At 34.4% G+C, this 18,752-nt stretch overlaps 1 protein-coding gene and 1 non-coding gene across 2 annotated transcripts in view; both read right to left on the bottom strand.

Moving 5' to 3' along the window:
• The window catches only part of CCDC178 (coiled-coil domain containing 178), a 403,099-nt gene that overhangs the window by 340,533 nt on the left and 43,814 nt on the right, over positions 1–18,752 (bottom strand). The window contains 2 exon segments of the mRNA XM_040632379.1: positions 7,166–7,188; positions 15,412–15,551. Coding sequence (XP_040488313.1) covers positions 7,166–7,188; positions 15,412–15,551 — 163 coding nt within the window.
• Positions 640–744, bottom strand: LOC121103285. Its single transcript, XR_005835443.1, has one exon. It is a non-coding gene; the product is annotated as a U6 spliceosomal RNA (small nuclear RNA).

Below are 18,752 nucleotides of genomic sequence, written 5' to 3'. Positions count from 1 at the left end.
GAGCCCCACATCAGGCTCCTCTGCTATGAGCCTGCTTCTTCCTCTCCCACTCCCCCTGCTTGTGTTCCCTCTCTCGTTGGCTGTCTCTATCTCAGTCAAAAACATAAATAAAATCTTTAAAAAAATAAAAAGAAAATAAAAATAAAAATAGAAAAATAATTGTCCCAGCAAATAATGCTCTCCCTATTGGTTTGTAATACCAATTACATGATACACTAAATTGTTGTACATAATTGAATCTATTTTTGTGTATTTTGTTCTAAAATATAATTTTTGGACCAGCAAAATTGTTTTCTTTCTTTTTTTTTTAATTTGAGAGAGAGAAGGAGCAGGAATGGGGAGGAGGGGTAAAGCGAGAGGGAGAAGGACTCCCTGCTGAGCAGGGAGCCCAACATGGGACTTAATCCCAGCACCCTGGGATCATGACCTGAGCTGAAGGCAGTTGCTTAACTGACTGAGCAACCGGAGCACCCAATTCTTATTTTTTTTAATTGAAGCAAAAGTCCCATAACATAAAATTAAATATTAGGAAGTGTAAACTTCGATGGCATTTACTACATTCAATGTTGTGTAATATCATCCCCATCTAGTGCCAAAATATGTTTATCACATAGAAGAACTGCCCTTTTTTTTTTTTTTTTAAATATGGAATGCTTAATGAATTTGTGTGTCATCCTTGCGCAGGGGCCATGCTTATCTTCTCTGTATTGTTCCAATTTTAGTATATCATTCCAATTTAGTATATATAAGCCTCTTATTTATTAAGCAATCTCTCCCCTTTCCCTTTTTCTACCAGCCCCTGGAAAGAACCAATGTGCTTCCCATCTCTATGATTTACCTGTGATGGATATTTCATATAAATGGAATCATACAACATGTAACTTTTTATGTTTGGCTTCTTTAACTTAACATGGTCATTTTACAGCATGTATCAAAATTTTATTACTTTTTATGGTTGAGTAATATTCTACTGGATAGCTATACCACCCTTTATTTATACATTAGAAAAAATTTTTTATTTAAATTCAATTAGCCAACATACAGCACATCATTAGTTTCAGATGTAGTGTTCAAGAGTTCATCAGTTGCATGTAACACCCAGTGCTCATCAAATAATGTGCCCTCCTTAATGACCATCACCCAATTATCCTATCCCCCCCACCTCCCCTCCAGCAACCCTCAGTTTGTTTCCTATAGTTAAGAGTTTCTCATGGTTTTTCTCCCTGAGACTTCCCAATCAGTTTTCCCTCCCTTTCNNAATCCTCTGCACCATTTCTTATAGTCCAGATATGATAATTCTTTCTCTGACTTATTTTGCTCAGCATAATACCTTCCAGTTCCATCCATGTTAATGGAAATGGTAAGTATTCATGCTTTTTGATGGCTGAGTAATCTATATCTGTATCTATCTATATATCTATATATATATATATATATATGTCGATGGACATCTCGGCTCCTTCCACAGTTTGGCTATTATGGACATTGCTGCTATGAATATTGGGGTGGAGGTATCTCTTTGGATCAATACATTTGTATCTTTGGGGTAAATACCTAGAAGTGTAATTGCTCCATCATAGGGTAGCTCTATTTTTAACTTCTTCAGGAACTTCATACTGTTTTCCAGAGTGGCTGTACTAGCTTGCATTCCCACCAACCGTGTGAGAGGGTTCCCCTTTCTCCACAACCTCACCAACATTTGTTGTTTCCTGTCTTGTTAATTTTAGCCATTCTGACTGGTGTGAGGTGGTATCTCATTGTGGTTTTGATTTGTATTTCCCTGATGCCATGGGATGTGGAGCTTTTTTTCATGTGTCTGTTGGCCATTTGTATGTTTTCTTTGGAGAAAGCCTGTTCATGTCTTCTGCCCATTTCTTGACTGGATTATTTGGTTTTTGGGTGTTGAGTTTGATAAGTTTTTTTATAGATCTTGGATACTAGCCCTTTATCTGATATGTAATTTGCAATTATCTTCTCCCATTCTGTAGGTTGCCTTTTAGTTTTGTTGACTGTTTCCTTTGCTGTACAGAAGCCTTTGATCTTGATGAAATCCTAATAGTTCATTTTTGCTTTTGTTTCGCTTGCCTTTGGAAACATGTCTACTGAGAAGTTGCTGTGGTCAAGGTTGAAGAGCTTGCTGCCTTTGTTCTCCTCTAGGATTTTGATGGATTCCTGTCTCACATTTAGGTCTTTTATCCATTTTGTGTTTATCTTTGTGTATGGTGTAAGATAATGGTCCAGTTTCATTCTTCTACATGTGGCTGCCCAATTTTCCCAACACCATTTATTGAAGAGACTTGTTTTTCCATTGGATATTCTTTCTTGCTTTGTCAAAGATTAGTTGACCATAAAGTTGAGGGTCCATTTCTGGGTTCTCTATTCTGTTCCACTGACCTATGTGTCTGTTTTTGTGCAGTACCATACTGTCTTGATGATTACAGTTTTGTAATATGGCATGAAGTCAGACATTGTGATACCCCCGGCTTTGGTTTTCAGATGTTCACATGTATTTCCCCCTTTCATTTATTACTGTGGATATATTACACTTTTTTTTTTTTTTTTGTATTTTGAACTACCATTACACACCTGGCAGAAATGTCACCTGGTCATGACATATAATTCTATTAATATGGTGCTTGGTTGAGGTTGCTGGTAATTCGTTGAAGATTTTTCCATCTACAGTCATAAAGCCATTGGTCTACATTTCTTTTTCTTATGATGTTTTTATCTGGCTTTAGTATCAGGATAATGTTGGCCTCACAGAATGGTTGAAAGGTGCTCCTTTCTCTTCTATTTTTTGAAAGAGTTAGAGAAGCACTGGTTTTAATTCTTCTTTCAATGTTCAATAGAATTTGCCAGTCAAGCCATTTGGTCCTGGGCTTGTCTTTGTTGGGAGATATTTGATTACTAATTTAATCTCTTTACTTGTTACAAATCTGTTTGGATTTTCTACTTCTTCCTCACTTAGTTTTGACATATTATGTGTTCCTAGGAATTTTTCTATTTCATCTTGGTTATTTAAATTTGTTATTCATAGTATTATCACTTGTTCATAGTATATAATCCTTATTTCTGTGAGGTCTATAATAATATCCCCAATTTTTTTGATGATTTTCATAATTCAAGTCTTTTTTCTTTGTTAGTCTAGCCAAAGGTTTGTGAATTTTGTTGATTTTTTTCAAAGAAACAACTTTTGTTCTCATTGATACTATTTATTGTATTTTTCTTTATTCTTGAATTTATTTATCTCTGCACTAGTCTTTATTTTTTCCTTTCTTTTCCCAACTTTAGCACATTAATTCTTTTCTAGTTCTATAATTTCAGGTTACTGGATTTGGGCTCTTCTTTTTTAATGTTAGCATTTATGGCTACAAATTGTCCTGCGAGCATTACTTTTGCTGTATGCCATAAATTCCGGTATACTGTATTTTTATTTTCATTCATTTCAAAGTGTTTTCTAATTTCTTCCATTATAGCCTTGATTCACTGAGTTTTTTTGAGCATGTTGTTTAAAATCTACATTTACATGGACTTTCTAGGTTTCTTTCTGTTACTGATTTCTAGTTTCATTCCATTAGGTCAGAAAGGATACTTGGTATGATTTCAGTCTTTTTTATTCTATTGAGATTTGTTATGAAGCTTAACATATGATTTATCCTGAATAATGTTCAATGTCAACAAGAAAAAATGTGTTTTCTACTGCTATTGGGTGGTGTGTACCATATAAGTCTGTTAGGTGTAGATTGTTCTAGTGCTGTTCAAATCTTTTTCATTACTGATGTTTTTTTTTTAAGTTCTTTTTTTTTAAGTTCTTTTTACCATTCTTGAAAGTGAGGATAGAGTGTATTCTCAAACTTACTACAGAACTGTGTATTTCTTCCTTTAATTGTCAGTTTATACTTCATGTATTTTGAGGCTGTATATTGGATATGTATATAATTTTGATATCTTCTTGATGGAATGGGCCTTTTATCAAGATGTTAAGTATGTTTCAATCAAAAGTCTATTTTGTGTTATATTAGTTTAGCTACCCCAGCTCTCTTTCAGGTTACTATTTTCATGGAATATATTTTTCATCCTTTTACTTTCAGCATACTGCGTCTCTGGGTCTCAAGAACGTCTCTTATAGACAGCATAAAATTGAATCATGTATTGTTATCCATTCTATCACTCTATATCTTTTAACAGTAAAATTTAATCCATTTAATCCACTTAATCCATTTTCATGAAAAGCAATTACTATTAAGAAAGGACTTACTTCTGCCATTTTGCTATTTGTTTTCTATAATACTTAAGTATTTTTCATTCCTTAATTTCTCCATAATTGCCTTCTTTTGTGATTAATCAATTTTTTTTCTAATGTATTTACTTTTCTTATTGGATTTATGTTGGTTTTTTTGTTTTATAGAATTTTTTCTAGTGGTTCACTGGAGATTGCTATTTAACATCTTCACTTTATAAAAATTAAGTTTGAATTAAAATCAATGTAGTTTCAGTAGTATTTAAAAAAAACAAAACAAAACAAAACCCTCTGTTCCTTTACACCTCTGCTCCCTCCACTTTATGTTGTCATTTTTACAAATTACACATTTATATATTGTTTTATCCATTTAAAATTATATAGAAAAATAAGAGAAGCAAAAAAAAAATGCAATCATACTGACTTTTATATGTACCTTTGTAGCTACCTGGTTTTTTTTTTTTTTATTTCTTTATATGGCTTCAAGTTACTGTCTAATGTCCTTTCATTTCTGCTTAAAAGACTACCATTAGGATTTCTGATAAACAGTCTGCTAGAGATGGAGCCCCTCAATTTTGGCTTATCTGGAAATATCTTAATTTCTCCTTTATTTTTGAAGGACACTTCTACAAGAATCAGAATTCTTGTTTGACAGGCTTTTTTTTTTTCTTCCAGCATTTTAAATGTGTCATACCACTGGCCTCTGGCCTCTATAATTCCTCTTCTTCTTTTTTTTTTTTTTTAAGATTTTATTTACTTGAGAGAGAAAGAGAGAGCATAGAGGGAGAAGGAGAGGGGGAAGCAGACTCCCCACTGAGCAGAGAACTCAATGCAGGGCTCCGTCCCAGGTCCCCGATATCATGACCTAAGCTGGAGGCAGATGCTTAACCAACTGAGCCAGCCAGGTGCTCTTGGCCTCCAAAATTTCTGATGAGAAATTGACTGTTATTTTTATTGAGGATATCTTACTCATGATGAGTCACTTCTCTCTCCCTGCTTTCAAGATACTCTTTGTCTCAGGCTTTCAATGATTTGACTATAATGTGGGTGGATCTCTGGGTTTATCCTGCTCAGAGTTCACTGAGTTTTAATAAATTATAAATTCATGTCATTCATCAAATTTGGGGATTTTTAGCCAATGTTTCTTCAAATATTTCTTCTCCCCCTTTTCCTCTTCCCTGTTACTCTTGGACTCCCATTATGCATATATTTGTATTTGTGATTATGTCCCTCAGATCTATTAGGTCTGTTCATTTTACTTAATTCTTTTGTCTTTCTGCTCCTCAGCCTGAATAATCTCAATTGGCCTATTTTCAAGTTCACGGATTCTTTCCTCTGCCAGTTCAAATCTATTGATGAACATCTCTAATTAATTTTTCATCCAGTTATTATACTTTTCATCTCCAGAATATCTACTTGGTTCTTTTTTATAATTTCTATTTCTTTATTGATAATCTTAATTTGTTGAGACATTAATCTCCTAGTTTTAACTGTTTGTCCATGGTTTCCTTTATCTCTTTGAGAATATTTAACATAGCTGATTTAGTTATTGTCCAATAAGCCCAACATTAAAGCTTTCTCAGGGCCACTTTTAAAAATTTCTTTTTCTTCTGTCCCCCTTGTTAGTGAGACAAACTTTTTTTTTTTTTTTTTGCCTGCTTCATAGTTTTTATAGTTTTATAAACTGGACATTTTAAATAGTTTAATGTGAAATGGAAATAAGAGTACCTTCCCTCTGTTGGATTTGTTGTTGTTGCCTGTTGTGGGTTATTCTTTCTTTGTTTAGCAGTTCTTCGAAACACATTTGGTAATGTCTGTATTCTTTGTCATGTGTGGCCACTGAACTAAGTGTTTCATTAGCTTACAGTACACTTATGTTTTCTCCAAGTTATCTTAAATACCTAGAGTCAAAAGGAAAAAAGAAAGGGAAGGAAAAGAAAGGAAAGGAAAAAGAAGGAAATGAAAGACAAGGGAAAAGAACAAGGAAAAGGAAAAAAACAAAAACAAAAAACTCTTCCAGTCTTAGCAGATTGGCTCTCTGTTGAAGTATTCCTTCAATGCTTACCCAGGCTGTTTACAACTCTGCTTCTACTTTTAATTGCTGCCTGTACAGATCCCAAAGGTCAGTCAGAGATAAAAGATCAGGGTCTTAGGTTTTCCCTGAGCATATGCCTAGCTCTGGTCATATGTGTTCACTTCTTGATTCTGCAGTATATATAACAGCTTTGAAAAACCCTATTTCCCCCCATGTATGTCTTCTTTCCCAGGCATTTTGGTCTGGCTAATGTTTGTCCCGACTGTTATTCACAGCTTCAGACAGTGGTGGCAAGAATATGCCTTTAAATGCTTTCAGTAAACACTGACTGTAAGTGGTTCCAGCTGAGTGATTGCTCCAAGTCAGGCAAAACAAAGACAAGCCTTTGTGCTGGTTCTTCAAAAAGTCCTCAGACAGGTCAAAACACTGAAACACAATTCTATGAGAATAAGGCCCATACTGTTTTCTCTGGCACTAGCAATCTGCACCACAAGTACAGGCTTCTCTCTTCACGGCCACTACTGATTGGGGGCTAGAGGATGGCAAGTGGGCAATTTATAGTGCCACAGTGCTCTCTTAATGCAATACGACAGACTCTTTATTAACTTTACCCCTAGTTGTTTTTTACTAAATTCAGATTTCTACAAAAGTTGATTCTGACAAATTTATGCCAACATTTTTTTGTGGTGGGACACAGCCCCAGAGATTTCTATTCTGCCATTTTCAGGGATATCCTAATTCTTACATTTTTTAAAAAATGCATTTTAATAACAAATATGAAAAATTCTGCTTTTAATTTCCTATTTCTTTTTAAATAAAACTCATCTACAGCACCTTACTCGTTAAAATTTGAAAACAAAAACAATTTAAAAAGAATGAAAGGTGCTTACCATTCCTCAAGAGAAGTTTCAAACTGTCAAAATAAAAGATCTCAATAAAAATCAAATTTTAAATATCTCAAAAATAATAGCAGACTTAGCTTATATTTGAACTCACTGATAAAACTATAAGTACTCCACTTCACAGACCCCATAATATTTTTGTCAAACTATATTCTGTTATTTCTAAAACAGATACATACTTCTACTCCCTAGTCCTTTCATTATTCCCACCTAATTGTTCTTAACTTTAATCCGTGTTTCTAAATCTTACTCCTTTACCAAGGGCCTGTTCAATGCCACTTACTCCCAAAAGACTTTCCATATAATCAGAAATGCATTATATCCATTAACTTTTAATATATAACCAAAGAGTGAAAAAGACTCTGGTAAGTTCACAAATTCTTAGTTTTCCATAGTGTCTCTCTTTAAGACTATAAACTCCACAGTAGGATTCATGTTCTGCAGAATATTCTAAGAGTATCCTGGGCTATAAGAGACACAAATCACCAAAAACACAAGGATACATAGTCATAATTTTATTGGTTTCATAGATAATCTCTAATTCCAGATGTTAGTTGGGCATACATGATTACTTCTCTTCAATTCCCATCTCATCCAATATTTCCGGAGAAAGATATATATGTATGTCAATAAAATCACTGTAACATATATTTTAAAATAATTCCCAGATACAGAAAGAAAACAGATGAGACTGTCAGTGAAAATAGCGCAAAGAAAAATATAACTCAGAAGAAAAAAATGAAGACCATTTCAGGTGAGGTAAAAGGCTTCTCTCTGGAGCTCATGAAAAATCCCCAGGATGTGAGAATCAGTAGGAGACAATCAAAGTAAAAAAACTGACGGTCTACCTATAGTGAAGTAGACTAGTCTTACTGCTTTCCACTCTCAGATTCTAGAATACATGGCTGAGAAGATGCCTTCTTGTCACTGCCATGAGAAGAACTCTCTAGCCACACTGGAGATCTGTCTAAGATGGAGAGGCTAAGAATGGAAGTTGTGGTTCTAGAGAGAAACAAAACAGAGCCTACATAACGAGCAGAATCTCACACAGAAACAAACAAATGGGTAAGGAAAAACAAAGGCCGATTCATCAATGCATGAAAGTACTTTAAGGTGCTACAACAAACTCAAACTTATGCTTATTTAAGTAAAAAGACAGTCCCTTATATGATACCAGAGCTCGCTTTCTGACCATGTTGGCACAGAAGAAAGGCCATGTGAGAACACAGTGAGGAGGTCATTTACAAGCCAGGAAGAGAATCCGAAGTAGAAACCAACTGTGACAACATCTTGATTTGAACTTCTAGCCTCCAGAACTGTGAGAAAATAACCTTCTGTTAAGTCTCCCAGTCTGTCATATATTTTTTTTATTGCAGCTTGAACAAATTAATACAGGAAAAAGTTTAGAATAGCTACTCAGGTCTATTTCTTGTGGAAATCTAAGTACCTCTCAGAACCAAGAGCTCAGAGAGTAAAGCAGAGATGAGAAGAACCACATATTAGGAAACTATTCCCATGAAGCAGAACCGAGTCCTAAGCAAGAAACATTTCTTAGACTCACATGTGGTAGATCTAACACCATGTGCCCTCATAATTTTCAGAATTTTAGGCATTAGTGAAAGATGTATCTTTCATTTCTCCCCTTTTTGAATAACAGTATTTACTGTGATAATTTTGTCCCTGCTCCACCATTGCTTGCTAAGTATACAGGAGCAGTACTTAACACCATTTTAATTCACAGGCCACCAGGTCAAAAGAAGCTGAAACCAGAGAACTTCATCTGCATCAGATCTGCGGCAGAACAAATAATCATGGACCTCTGCATGATTCCATAATAGAATAAAACTTTTGGGGTGTTGGTGATTATAGTCCGCAATTGGATGGGTTGTTAATCATGTTGCCAATGGACTAACTGATAGATTAATTGCTACACAAATTGTTCCCAAAGAATCACATCTCCTGGCATCCCCATCTTGTCTAATACTCTACCACATTAAAAGAGGGATTGATTATGTGCATTGCTTTGGCCAGTAGGACTTGAGCAAACATAAAACAAGCAAAATTTTAAGCTCTTGCCCATTGAGATTTGTCCTGCTAGAACACTGTCCCAGACATGGGTGTGAGGCCATCTTAATCACCATTTCCAGTTAAGTTAGCAGATGCGTACATCCATATGATTGGCCCCAGGCAAGAACTAACAAAATTGCCCATCTGAGCTCAGAACAAATTGCTCAATGGTAACCAAATAAATGCTTGTTCTAGCCACAAAGTTTTAAAGAAAGACAGACACAGAGAGAAAGAGTATCTGTATGTATGCCTATATCAACAGATAGAAAAAACAATGCTTTATTTTCCTGAAGATATTTTCATTAGAGTAACAGGGACCAAATCCAGATTGTAATGAATAAATGAGCAACTGGGAGGTGAGGAAACAAACACTAAACTTAGGTAATCCTTTCCAGAAGTTAAGTAAAACAGAAGAAAGACAAAAAGGGATAAAGGTATGTGTGGGATTAAAAAAAATTTTCTTGAAAACAAGAGAAACATCAATATTTTAAATGCTGACAGAAGTGAGTTAAAAAAAAAAAAAAAGGAAATCTTGAAGACAGATATGAACACCTGATGGAACAAGATCCTTAAAAAGCTGAAGATGGAATGCAGGTAAGGGGCGTAGCCACTGATGGGGGAAACAAATTTTCCTTGGAAAGACAAAAGGAATAATATTTATGGAAGCCAAGGATGTTCCTAAGTGGGATAACAAGAGTTTGAAGTATTTCTGTTATCATACCTCCTATTTTCTTTGAGAAGTAAGAGATGAATGAGTAGTAAGGTAGAGGATTTGGAGACTTGAACAAAAGAGAGGACTGGAGTAGCCACCAGAGAATACTAGAGAAAGTTCTGGTTGACAAGCAATAATTTAGGAACACTATTAAAGGATGCATTGAGGTTGGAAATAATGAATGTATAACATCTCAAATTGGGATTATTGTGTAATGTTCTCTGGCACTATTCAGCAGCCTGGGGTGTAGGAGTGGAGATGGCAGACCATCAGAGAGATCTCATCAGGGCTGGCATTTTGTCAGACTAGAAGGATGGTAGGATAAAAAAGCAAAGAACCAGATATATCAATTAGTGAGTGTTTTAAGAGATAAATTCATTAGTCAAGGAAGTAAAGGAAAATGGGGATGATAGAATGGGAAATAATGGATATTCCAGGATTTGAAGTGTCCTTAAGTTTCAAATGAAATATAATAGAATTAACAGATTTAGAGAACTCAAAGTATCAGAGATTTGGTCAGTAGGGTCAGAGGATTAAATATTACTTTTCAGAATTGAAAACATATACGAAATGGTGAAAGCACAGCAAAATTTTATAATTGGAATTATAAGCATTTTAACAGTCATATTTCTTTGGTCCTCATAGGTGAAATACTCTTGGGAATAGATGACACAGCATGGTGGAGAACAGGATGTTCTGAGATCTCAGACACACCTGTCTGAATGCTAGCTCTGCCACTGACTATGTGATCTTGAGGGAATTCAACCTCTGGAATCAGTTTCCTCATCTGTAATCGGGGATAATGGCAGTTTCTAACTCACAAGGTTTCTGTAAGGTTTCAACGAAATCATACATATTAAGTGTTTAATATAGCCTATGATATATAGTAGGCACCTAATCAGTATTAGTTTTATCACTTATTGAAAATAACATTATTTTTGTATAATAGATTCTTTACATCTTAAAGAATGATTTCTAAATACTTTCTGTCTATGCCATCCTTCCAAATCATAGTAACATTTTAATTATCTGTATTGATTAAATGAAAAAATTTTCAGTTCAGTAGAGATCACTCCAAATTAAATAAAGCCATCTCTAGGCAGTTTAGAAAAATAGGTGGAAGAAAAATAAAACAAAACCTTTTACTGTATGGGAAGATATCCACATAATTATTTCCATCATATTGCCATGTTTTCTCATTCCTTGTAAAAACAGAGAGAACATATTCATAGTAACTCTACTTTAAAGAATATTCTTTTCAAAATTCAAAATTGCAATTAAACTGCTATGAATGCATGGACAAGCTTATGGCAGATTCATCTCTGCTAATCACAGGCTTGACAGTACTCATTCTGACTATAATGGAAACCACTGTGATTTAATGGGCAAAAGAACTATAATGGTTGATCCAAAAAAGACTGATCTTTCACTCATTTAATGTAGTCTATACCCAAAGGAGATGACAGCTTTACAATTACTTATAGAGCCTTATCTAATAAAAGATTAAGATGATCCTGGTTAAAACAAACAAGCATCCTCCCCAGAAGAAACCCCACAACCATCAATAGTAGCCCCCAGCCCTAGGAAACTAATCTGCTGTCCTTACAGCCTGACCTATATAGGACATTTCACATTAATGGGATCATACAATGGTGGTCTTTTGTGATTATGGTAATGATTACACAACTCTGTAAATACACTAAAAATCAATGAATTATACACTTTAAATGATAAACTTCACAATATGTAAATTAACTCAATAAAGCTGTTTTAAAAATTCAAGCAGTTTATAGAAAAACACAATTGACAATTTAGACAAAAGTGAAAAATCTTCAATTAAAAGAAGAAAAACTGCAGACCTAGAAAGGGCATCACTTTCTTTGTCTTTGACTCTACCCCAATCCCATCATAAATGTACCCCTTGCAGTACCCAAGAAAAACCCAACAGGTAAAGACAGTGCCTGGGACTACAGATAATGAATAAATAAAATTGAAAAATGTTAAACTCCTGCCAAAGGTACAATCAGCTGATAACCTTTATTAGATAAAATGCTTTTAAGTGGCAAAAATGTTCTGGAATTATCAAAATGCACTCAGACACACATTTACAACAATTTGTTATTTTCTCAAGAATAACTGTATACTTTAAATATTTCTGACACAAGTAACCTACTCTATTTGAAACTAGATTTTATGCTTAGATTTAACTAACTCTGAATGATGATCTACAGGAAAATATAATACATAATCTTTTCACAAAAACCCACATATGTTTACCTTTTTGGAAGTAACAGATCCTGGTAGCTTTTGTTTATCAAAAAATCACAAGCTATATTTTTTAAATTTCCTTCAAGTCCTATTTCTTAATCAAAATTTTCAGTAAAGACTATGAATGTAAAATTGTCTAACCACTACCATCAAAAGTTCATTTTTCCAAGTAATATTGGAAAGTTCTTTTCATTTTGGTAGTTTAGTCAGAAAGAAAAAAAAAATTCGTCTTTTTAAATAAGATAGGTGGCTACCATTTCATTCCCAAAATATTAATTCAAATATAACTAAATATCTAATCCATAGTTGTGGTGACCTAAACAAAAAATATAGCATAAGAAACATAAATATACTCTATAAATATACTCTATTATCAGTTCAACGCCAGCAAATCTAACTACCAAATATGTAGTCAAAATAAAATAAAATGACATTTTATTAAATTAAGAAAATAGAAAAGCCTAAAATAAGCCCTGATTTCTTTTTAAAAAGGTTATGAGCATTAATTTCACAATTAATCTTTCAAATAAAGTTTATGTGTATATTTACTTGGTAACACCTTATCATCATTACAGTTTTTGTCTAGAAGTGTATTTCTCTGACATTGTTATTTGTGTATTTCATGTTGTCAAAATACCAACTAACTTTCTATGTCAATGAGAATTAAGGCCTTCTTTTGCCCTTAAGGATTATAAAACAGAAACTGAAAGGGGCTTTGGAGTCAGAAGGAACTTGATTTAAATTACCAATTCTAAAGCTTACTACCTGTATGATGATGTATAAATTACTTGACTTTCCTAAGTATTAAAATTTTCACCAATAAAGTAGGATTTCTGTGAAGTACAAATACAGAAATATGTATTTGGTAAGTGACTAGAAAATAGCAGATTTTTTTGTTTCCTTCTTTTCTTTCTTCTCTAAAAAACCTTAAGATTTTTTATTTGAGAGGGAGAGAAAGAGAGAAATTGCATGCACAGCGGGTAGGGGCAGAGGCAGAGGGAGAGAGAATCTCAAGCAGACACTGCACTGAGCACAGAGCCCAACATGGGGCTAGATCTCAGAACCCTGAGATCAGGACCTGAGCTGAAACCAAGTCAAATGCTTAACCAACTAAGCCACCCAGACACCCCTAGAAAGCAGCAGATGTTTGGTAAATGGTAGCTCTTACTGTATTGGGTGGACATTTATTGAGCACCTACTCTATGTATCAGGCTCTAAGCTAAGCACCAGAAGACAGCACTAAGCAAGTCACTCTGATGCTGGTCTTTATAAGCTTTTTTATTTATTCAGCTGGCTCATTTTCATAACATATTTACATAAGAAAGGCTCCTTTTTTCAGTTTTCCCAAAGATAAGCTATAAAATATCTTAGTTTACTGTGTGAATTATTTTATTTAAGGTAATCTTTCAGCTGGCCTATTATCCATAGTGTTTAACAGTTTATCAACTGCTCAGAATCCCAAGTGGGATAAGGTAAAAAATGGGTTTTGATAACAGACAGTGGGTTCAAATCCCAATTCTATCTTGTGATCTTGAACAAGTTTCTCAACCATTTAAATTGTCATTTCCCCATCTATCAATTAGATAAAAGAATAACCATTTAAGGGGCACCTAGGTGGCTCAGTTGGTTAAGCGTCTGCTTTGGGATTGATCCCCACATCAGGCTCCCTGCTCAGCGCGCAGCCTGCTTCTCCCTCTCCTGCTCCCTCTGCTTGTGCTCTCTCTCTGTCAAATAAATAAATAAAATCTTAAAAAAAAAAAAGAGTAACCATTTAAAAATAGTTTTGAGCTATTATAATTGTTAATACAGCTACTATAGTAGAGTTATGATAATCATGGCTATTGGAATTATTAAAACACCTAAAAATCTATTTTCATTATGTAAAAACACGCCTAATAATTAATTTAAAAACATGTGAAATATACAACATATCATATCAACAAAGATTAATTCTCTTCTTTTTTTTTTTTTTTTAAAGATTTTATGTATTTATTTGACAGAGAGACAGCCAGTGAGAGAGAGAACACAGCATGGGGAGTGTGAGAGGAAGAAGCAGGCTCCTAGCGGAGGAGCCTGATGTGGGGCTCAATCCCAGAACACTGGGATCACGCCCTGAGCCAAAGGCAGATGCTTAATGACTGCGCCACCCAGGCGCCCCAGATTAATTCTCTTCTATCTACTTAACAATATTTCTCAAGGCCCAGGACATCATCAGACCTATGACCCACAAAGCATTTTCTGAAAAGGTATGCTGATTTAGAGAAACAAAGAAGAAACAAAGATAAATGTAATAAATATAAATATAATACCAATATAAAATTACATAAATAATAGTATAGAAATAACAATAGCTAATATATATTGAGTACATATCACATGCTGGCATTTTGTCCAACACAATGTCATTATCTCCATTTTTATCTAAGGTCACAGAACATGTGGCTCTAAAGTCTGCAATTTTAAGGACTGCACTCTAATGCCTCTTAAAGTAGACATGGCCCTACATCATGACTGCCCCGTCATAACTTTCTCAGAGCCAGATCTAATAATGGTGGTGAGGGAAGAGAAATAGGACAGACAAACTTATCCTCCTGCTTGGGCAATCTAACTGTGTACTAATTGTTCAGAATAATCTGAATAAAAGGTATGAGAAGGTACTTATCATTTCTAAACCTGAAGATAACCGAAAGTTACAGTGATGTCAAGATTGAACTCCCTTAAGAATAATAAAGGCAAATAAGTTAAAAAGACAGAAAATCATTACATTCTCTTTCAACAGACCTATTATTATTTCTTTAGAATAAAATAACTCATTAAAAAGGGCACGCTGTCCTTTTATACACCAATTTACACATCTAATCATCTAATCAGTTTGGTGTCCCTAAAAACGATGTAAATGCTAGTCATTAATTTACTAGTCAAGTTGGCTTATGGAAATTACTACTTAGCATGATTGCCTCCGGATAAGGAACAAACAGGTAGGGAAAAAATCTATTTAGTAAAGTCATTTCACCTTTATGAAGTGAGACTATCAAAAACATGTCTAGATTAGTAAATTACACAACTGAGCAAAGATTCTATAAAATATTCCAAGTATCATTAAAAAAATAACTCCCTGGGTTCTTTAAATAACAGCCCTTTATAGGCTCTATCGAGCTTACAAAAATGTTAGCATTTTAAATCTTACCCGTTTCAAATGCTCTTGTATTTTAGATTCCAGATCTTCAATGTGCGAAATCATTTTGTTGACACATGGTGCTGGGATGTTTACTAAAGCACAGCTTTGACGTCGACATGGATAGCTAAAGTAAATGCCTTTATTCACCCCTTAAAAATAAAGCAGACAGGAATTAGTTAATAGTTACATACAAAATAGTAAACTGTGACGTTCAGAATATGCAAAAAATATTCTGCTCTATTAATACTAATACTTTTAAATTTTCTTTAGTAAACAAATTGATAAATATTTCAGAAAATATGATAATTATGATATTAAAATTATATAATTATATAAAGTATTCCATAACATCATGAACTAAACATTGAAAACAATTAAGAAAAAAGGCAGAAAACCAGTTAATCCAATTGTTTCTAAATATTTCCTGAATCACTTAAAAAATGACTTTGAGATATATTTTAAATTCTCCCTTCAAAGAGAGCCCATATCTTCCAGTGTAAATAATATCCAACCACTCATGCATTTAAGAAGTTCTTCTTTAAATCCAGCATGAGTTTCTCTTGCTGAGAAAAAAAAAAATAAAAGCCAGTCCCCTTCATCCTTATAATAACCTCATTTTCTACCTTCCATTTCTGAAAATTGGAGTCTCATGCAAAGAGTGATTGATGTTCCCACTATAGCTTTCAAGTTGTACTCATCATAAAATCCACTCAGTCCGATGTGCCTCAGTGATTCTAATCCTGGCATGTCCCGAACCAACTGAAGGTTGCAGAAACACAGCAAAGTTGTCCATGAAACTCCACCAAAGTGCTTACTTGCAGTCCTTTTGCCTCTAAGGACTCTATTGGGCTGGATTATAGCTGCAATCACTGATCTTAAATGCAACACACAATATAGGATTGGTGTCTCAGTGAGAACAGTGTGATGTCCTCATTTCAGTTGACCTTGAAGAACATAGAAGTTATGTTGTTGCCTCCAGACCATGCTTTTTTGTTTCAATGCCAACCCAGAGACAGCAAATACTTTCATTTAAACTGCCATCTTTTAAATAGCTTTTAAATAAAGTCTCATAATACCCCTTCTCCAAAAACATGATCTCTGTGAAAATAGCATATCTCTTTCACTTATACACAAAAGTGTTTACCCTATCCCATATATTACATACACACATATATATATATATTAACATTTTTAAGAACTAAAAACATGTGCTAATCATGGAACTATGGTAAGTACTTTCTGATTCCACATTTTATTTAATCCTCACAACAATCTTATGAAGTGGGATTATTATCATCTTGATTTCATATATGAGGAACAAAGGGTTAGAGAAGTTAAGTTATATAATGTGTCCATTTCTACAGAGCTGATAGGTGAGAGAGCTGAGACTTGTACTATATCTCCCTGGCTTTGGAGTATAAGCTGTACTATGAAGGCTGTTTTTGTATTTTTAAAAAGATAGCAAAATAAAGAGAAGCAGTCCTAAAAACATATTTCAGGGCATCTCAAATGTTTTGCATTTTCATGTGTTTTTGAATTTTGATTGTTCTTTCAAGATATCAGTCCTGATACTGTATCTTAGTTTGCTCTGACTGTACTCAACACATGAATTTGCTATGAACATTTTGTGTGTTATATTCCATCTTTCCTCTTTAGTTCATACATAGATATGTATTTTCATCTCCATAATAGTCATAGGACTAAAGAACAAGCTGGTGAAAATTACATATTGATCTCCTATCCAAATATCTTGATAAGGGCATGTTGTCCTTCCCTCTAGAAATAAAGTTTTAATACACATTTAACAACCAGGCAGTTGTCCTTATACGCAAAACATTTGTTTTGCTTCATTAAATGGAGAAAACAAGGATAGTAATGACTCATTTAACATTTTTCTGTATGTGCTACTCTAAACCTATTATGTGAATACTAATTAATTTCCATAGCACCCCATGGTGCTATGATTAACATTTTACATATGGTAAAGTGGAGAAAATGATATACTATGAAGTTAAAATTTGCACTAAAAGACATGTAAAAGACATGACATATAAGTAGCACAATGCAGAACCAGAATTTAGGAGCTATCACTGTTTTTATTCTAATACATGCACAGTATAAGTTAAAACTTTCCTTTCTGTTTCTTTTTAATTCTACCCAGCTTAAAGAGACACCCTAGATCACTAAAGTAGATGTCCACGTTCATTCATTTTTTGACTGGAGTGATAACTAACTATGCTTAAGTTAAAACTACTCAGTCTCTAATCTCAGATTTCTCACTTAATAAATGAATGGGCTGGTGGGGTGTTATGTAAAATCCTTTTTACCTAAAATTTCATGATACAACTAATTAATGATTTTAGTCACACATATTGACAGAGCTCCTCCTCGTGAAGCCTGTGCACAAATGGTCAGGGTGAGTCTATTTTCTTTTAAAGATTTATTTTGAGGGGGGAGTGGGGGAGAGGGAGAGAGATAATCCTCAAGCAAACATCCCGGTAGGCATGAAGACAGACACAGGGCTCTGACCCCAGGACCCTGAGATCAAGACCTGAGCTGAAATCAAGAGTCAGACACTTAACTGACTGAGCCACCCAGGTGCCCCCCAGGGTGAGTCTTTAAAGACTTAAGCTCAGGCAAGACTTTCATCCTCTCTAAACATCTGCCCAACTTTAACTTCCTTGCACAAAATTAATGCCTAAGAGGTAAGTAAGATCTCCCCAGATCTAGGCTACAGTTGAGGTGTGTTGAGGCTCTGCAACATGAAACTTCCATTTGAGGAAAAATATGGACTGGCTGATTATGTGGGCAAATGAAATAAAAATACTGTGTTCATAAATTGCCAACTCTGCTTGCTCAGTGAATGTGACCCTTATGTAATTTATTCACCCAGACAATTCTTCCTTCTCTCCTGCTTTTAATATGTGGTTCCTTTATGTCTATCACCCCAATTATTGTGACATCCCTTTATCTGAACTCAGCACTCAGGAGAAAACTTCTCTCAACACAGATTTGTTTTTCACATTCTGTTATCCCTCTTAACATTCTGATTTTCTTTCCAAAATGTAGAAAAAGTCAGTGCTCTCAAGTGTAGTAATAATTTTCTACTCCTTGCAAAGCCTGTCTGATGAACAGAAAGTACTTTTAATTTTTTGTTTTTACAGAAACAAAGCTCCCTTTAGTTTTTGTTACACACTGGGGGGTTTGGGGGATGGGGGGGACCTTTCCACGATATTAGAGTTACTTGCTTTTCGTTGAAACTTACAACATTGAAACTTATAACTGAATACATAAAATAATACGCACGACTCTAGAGTTGGACATAACTACGGACTACATCTACTCTAACC

This window comes from Ursus maritimus, unplaced genomic scaffold (genome assembly GCF_017311325.1).
Source record: "Ursus maritimus isolate PB19 unplaced genomic scaffold, ASM1731132v1 scaffold_18, whole genome shotgun sequence".
NCBI classification, from domain to species: Eukaryota; Metazoa; Chordata; class Mammalia; order Carnivora; family Ursidae; genus Ursus; species Ursus maritimus.
This window is presented reverse-complemented; position numbering and strand designations above follow the sequence as displayed.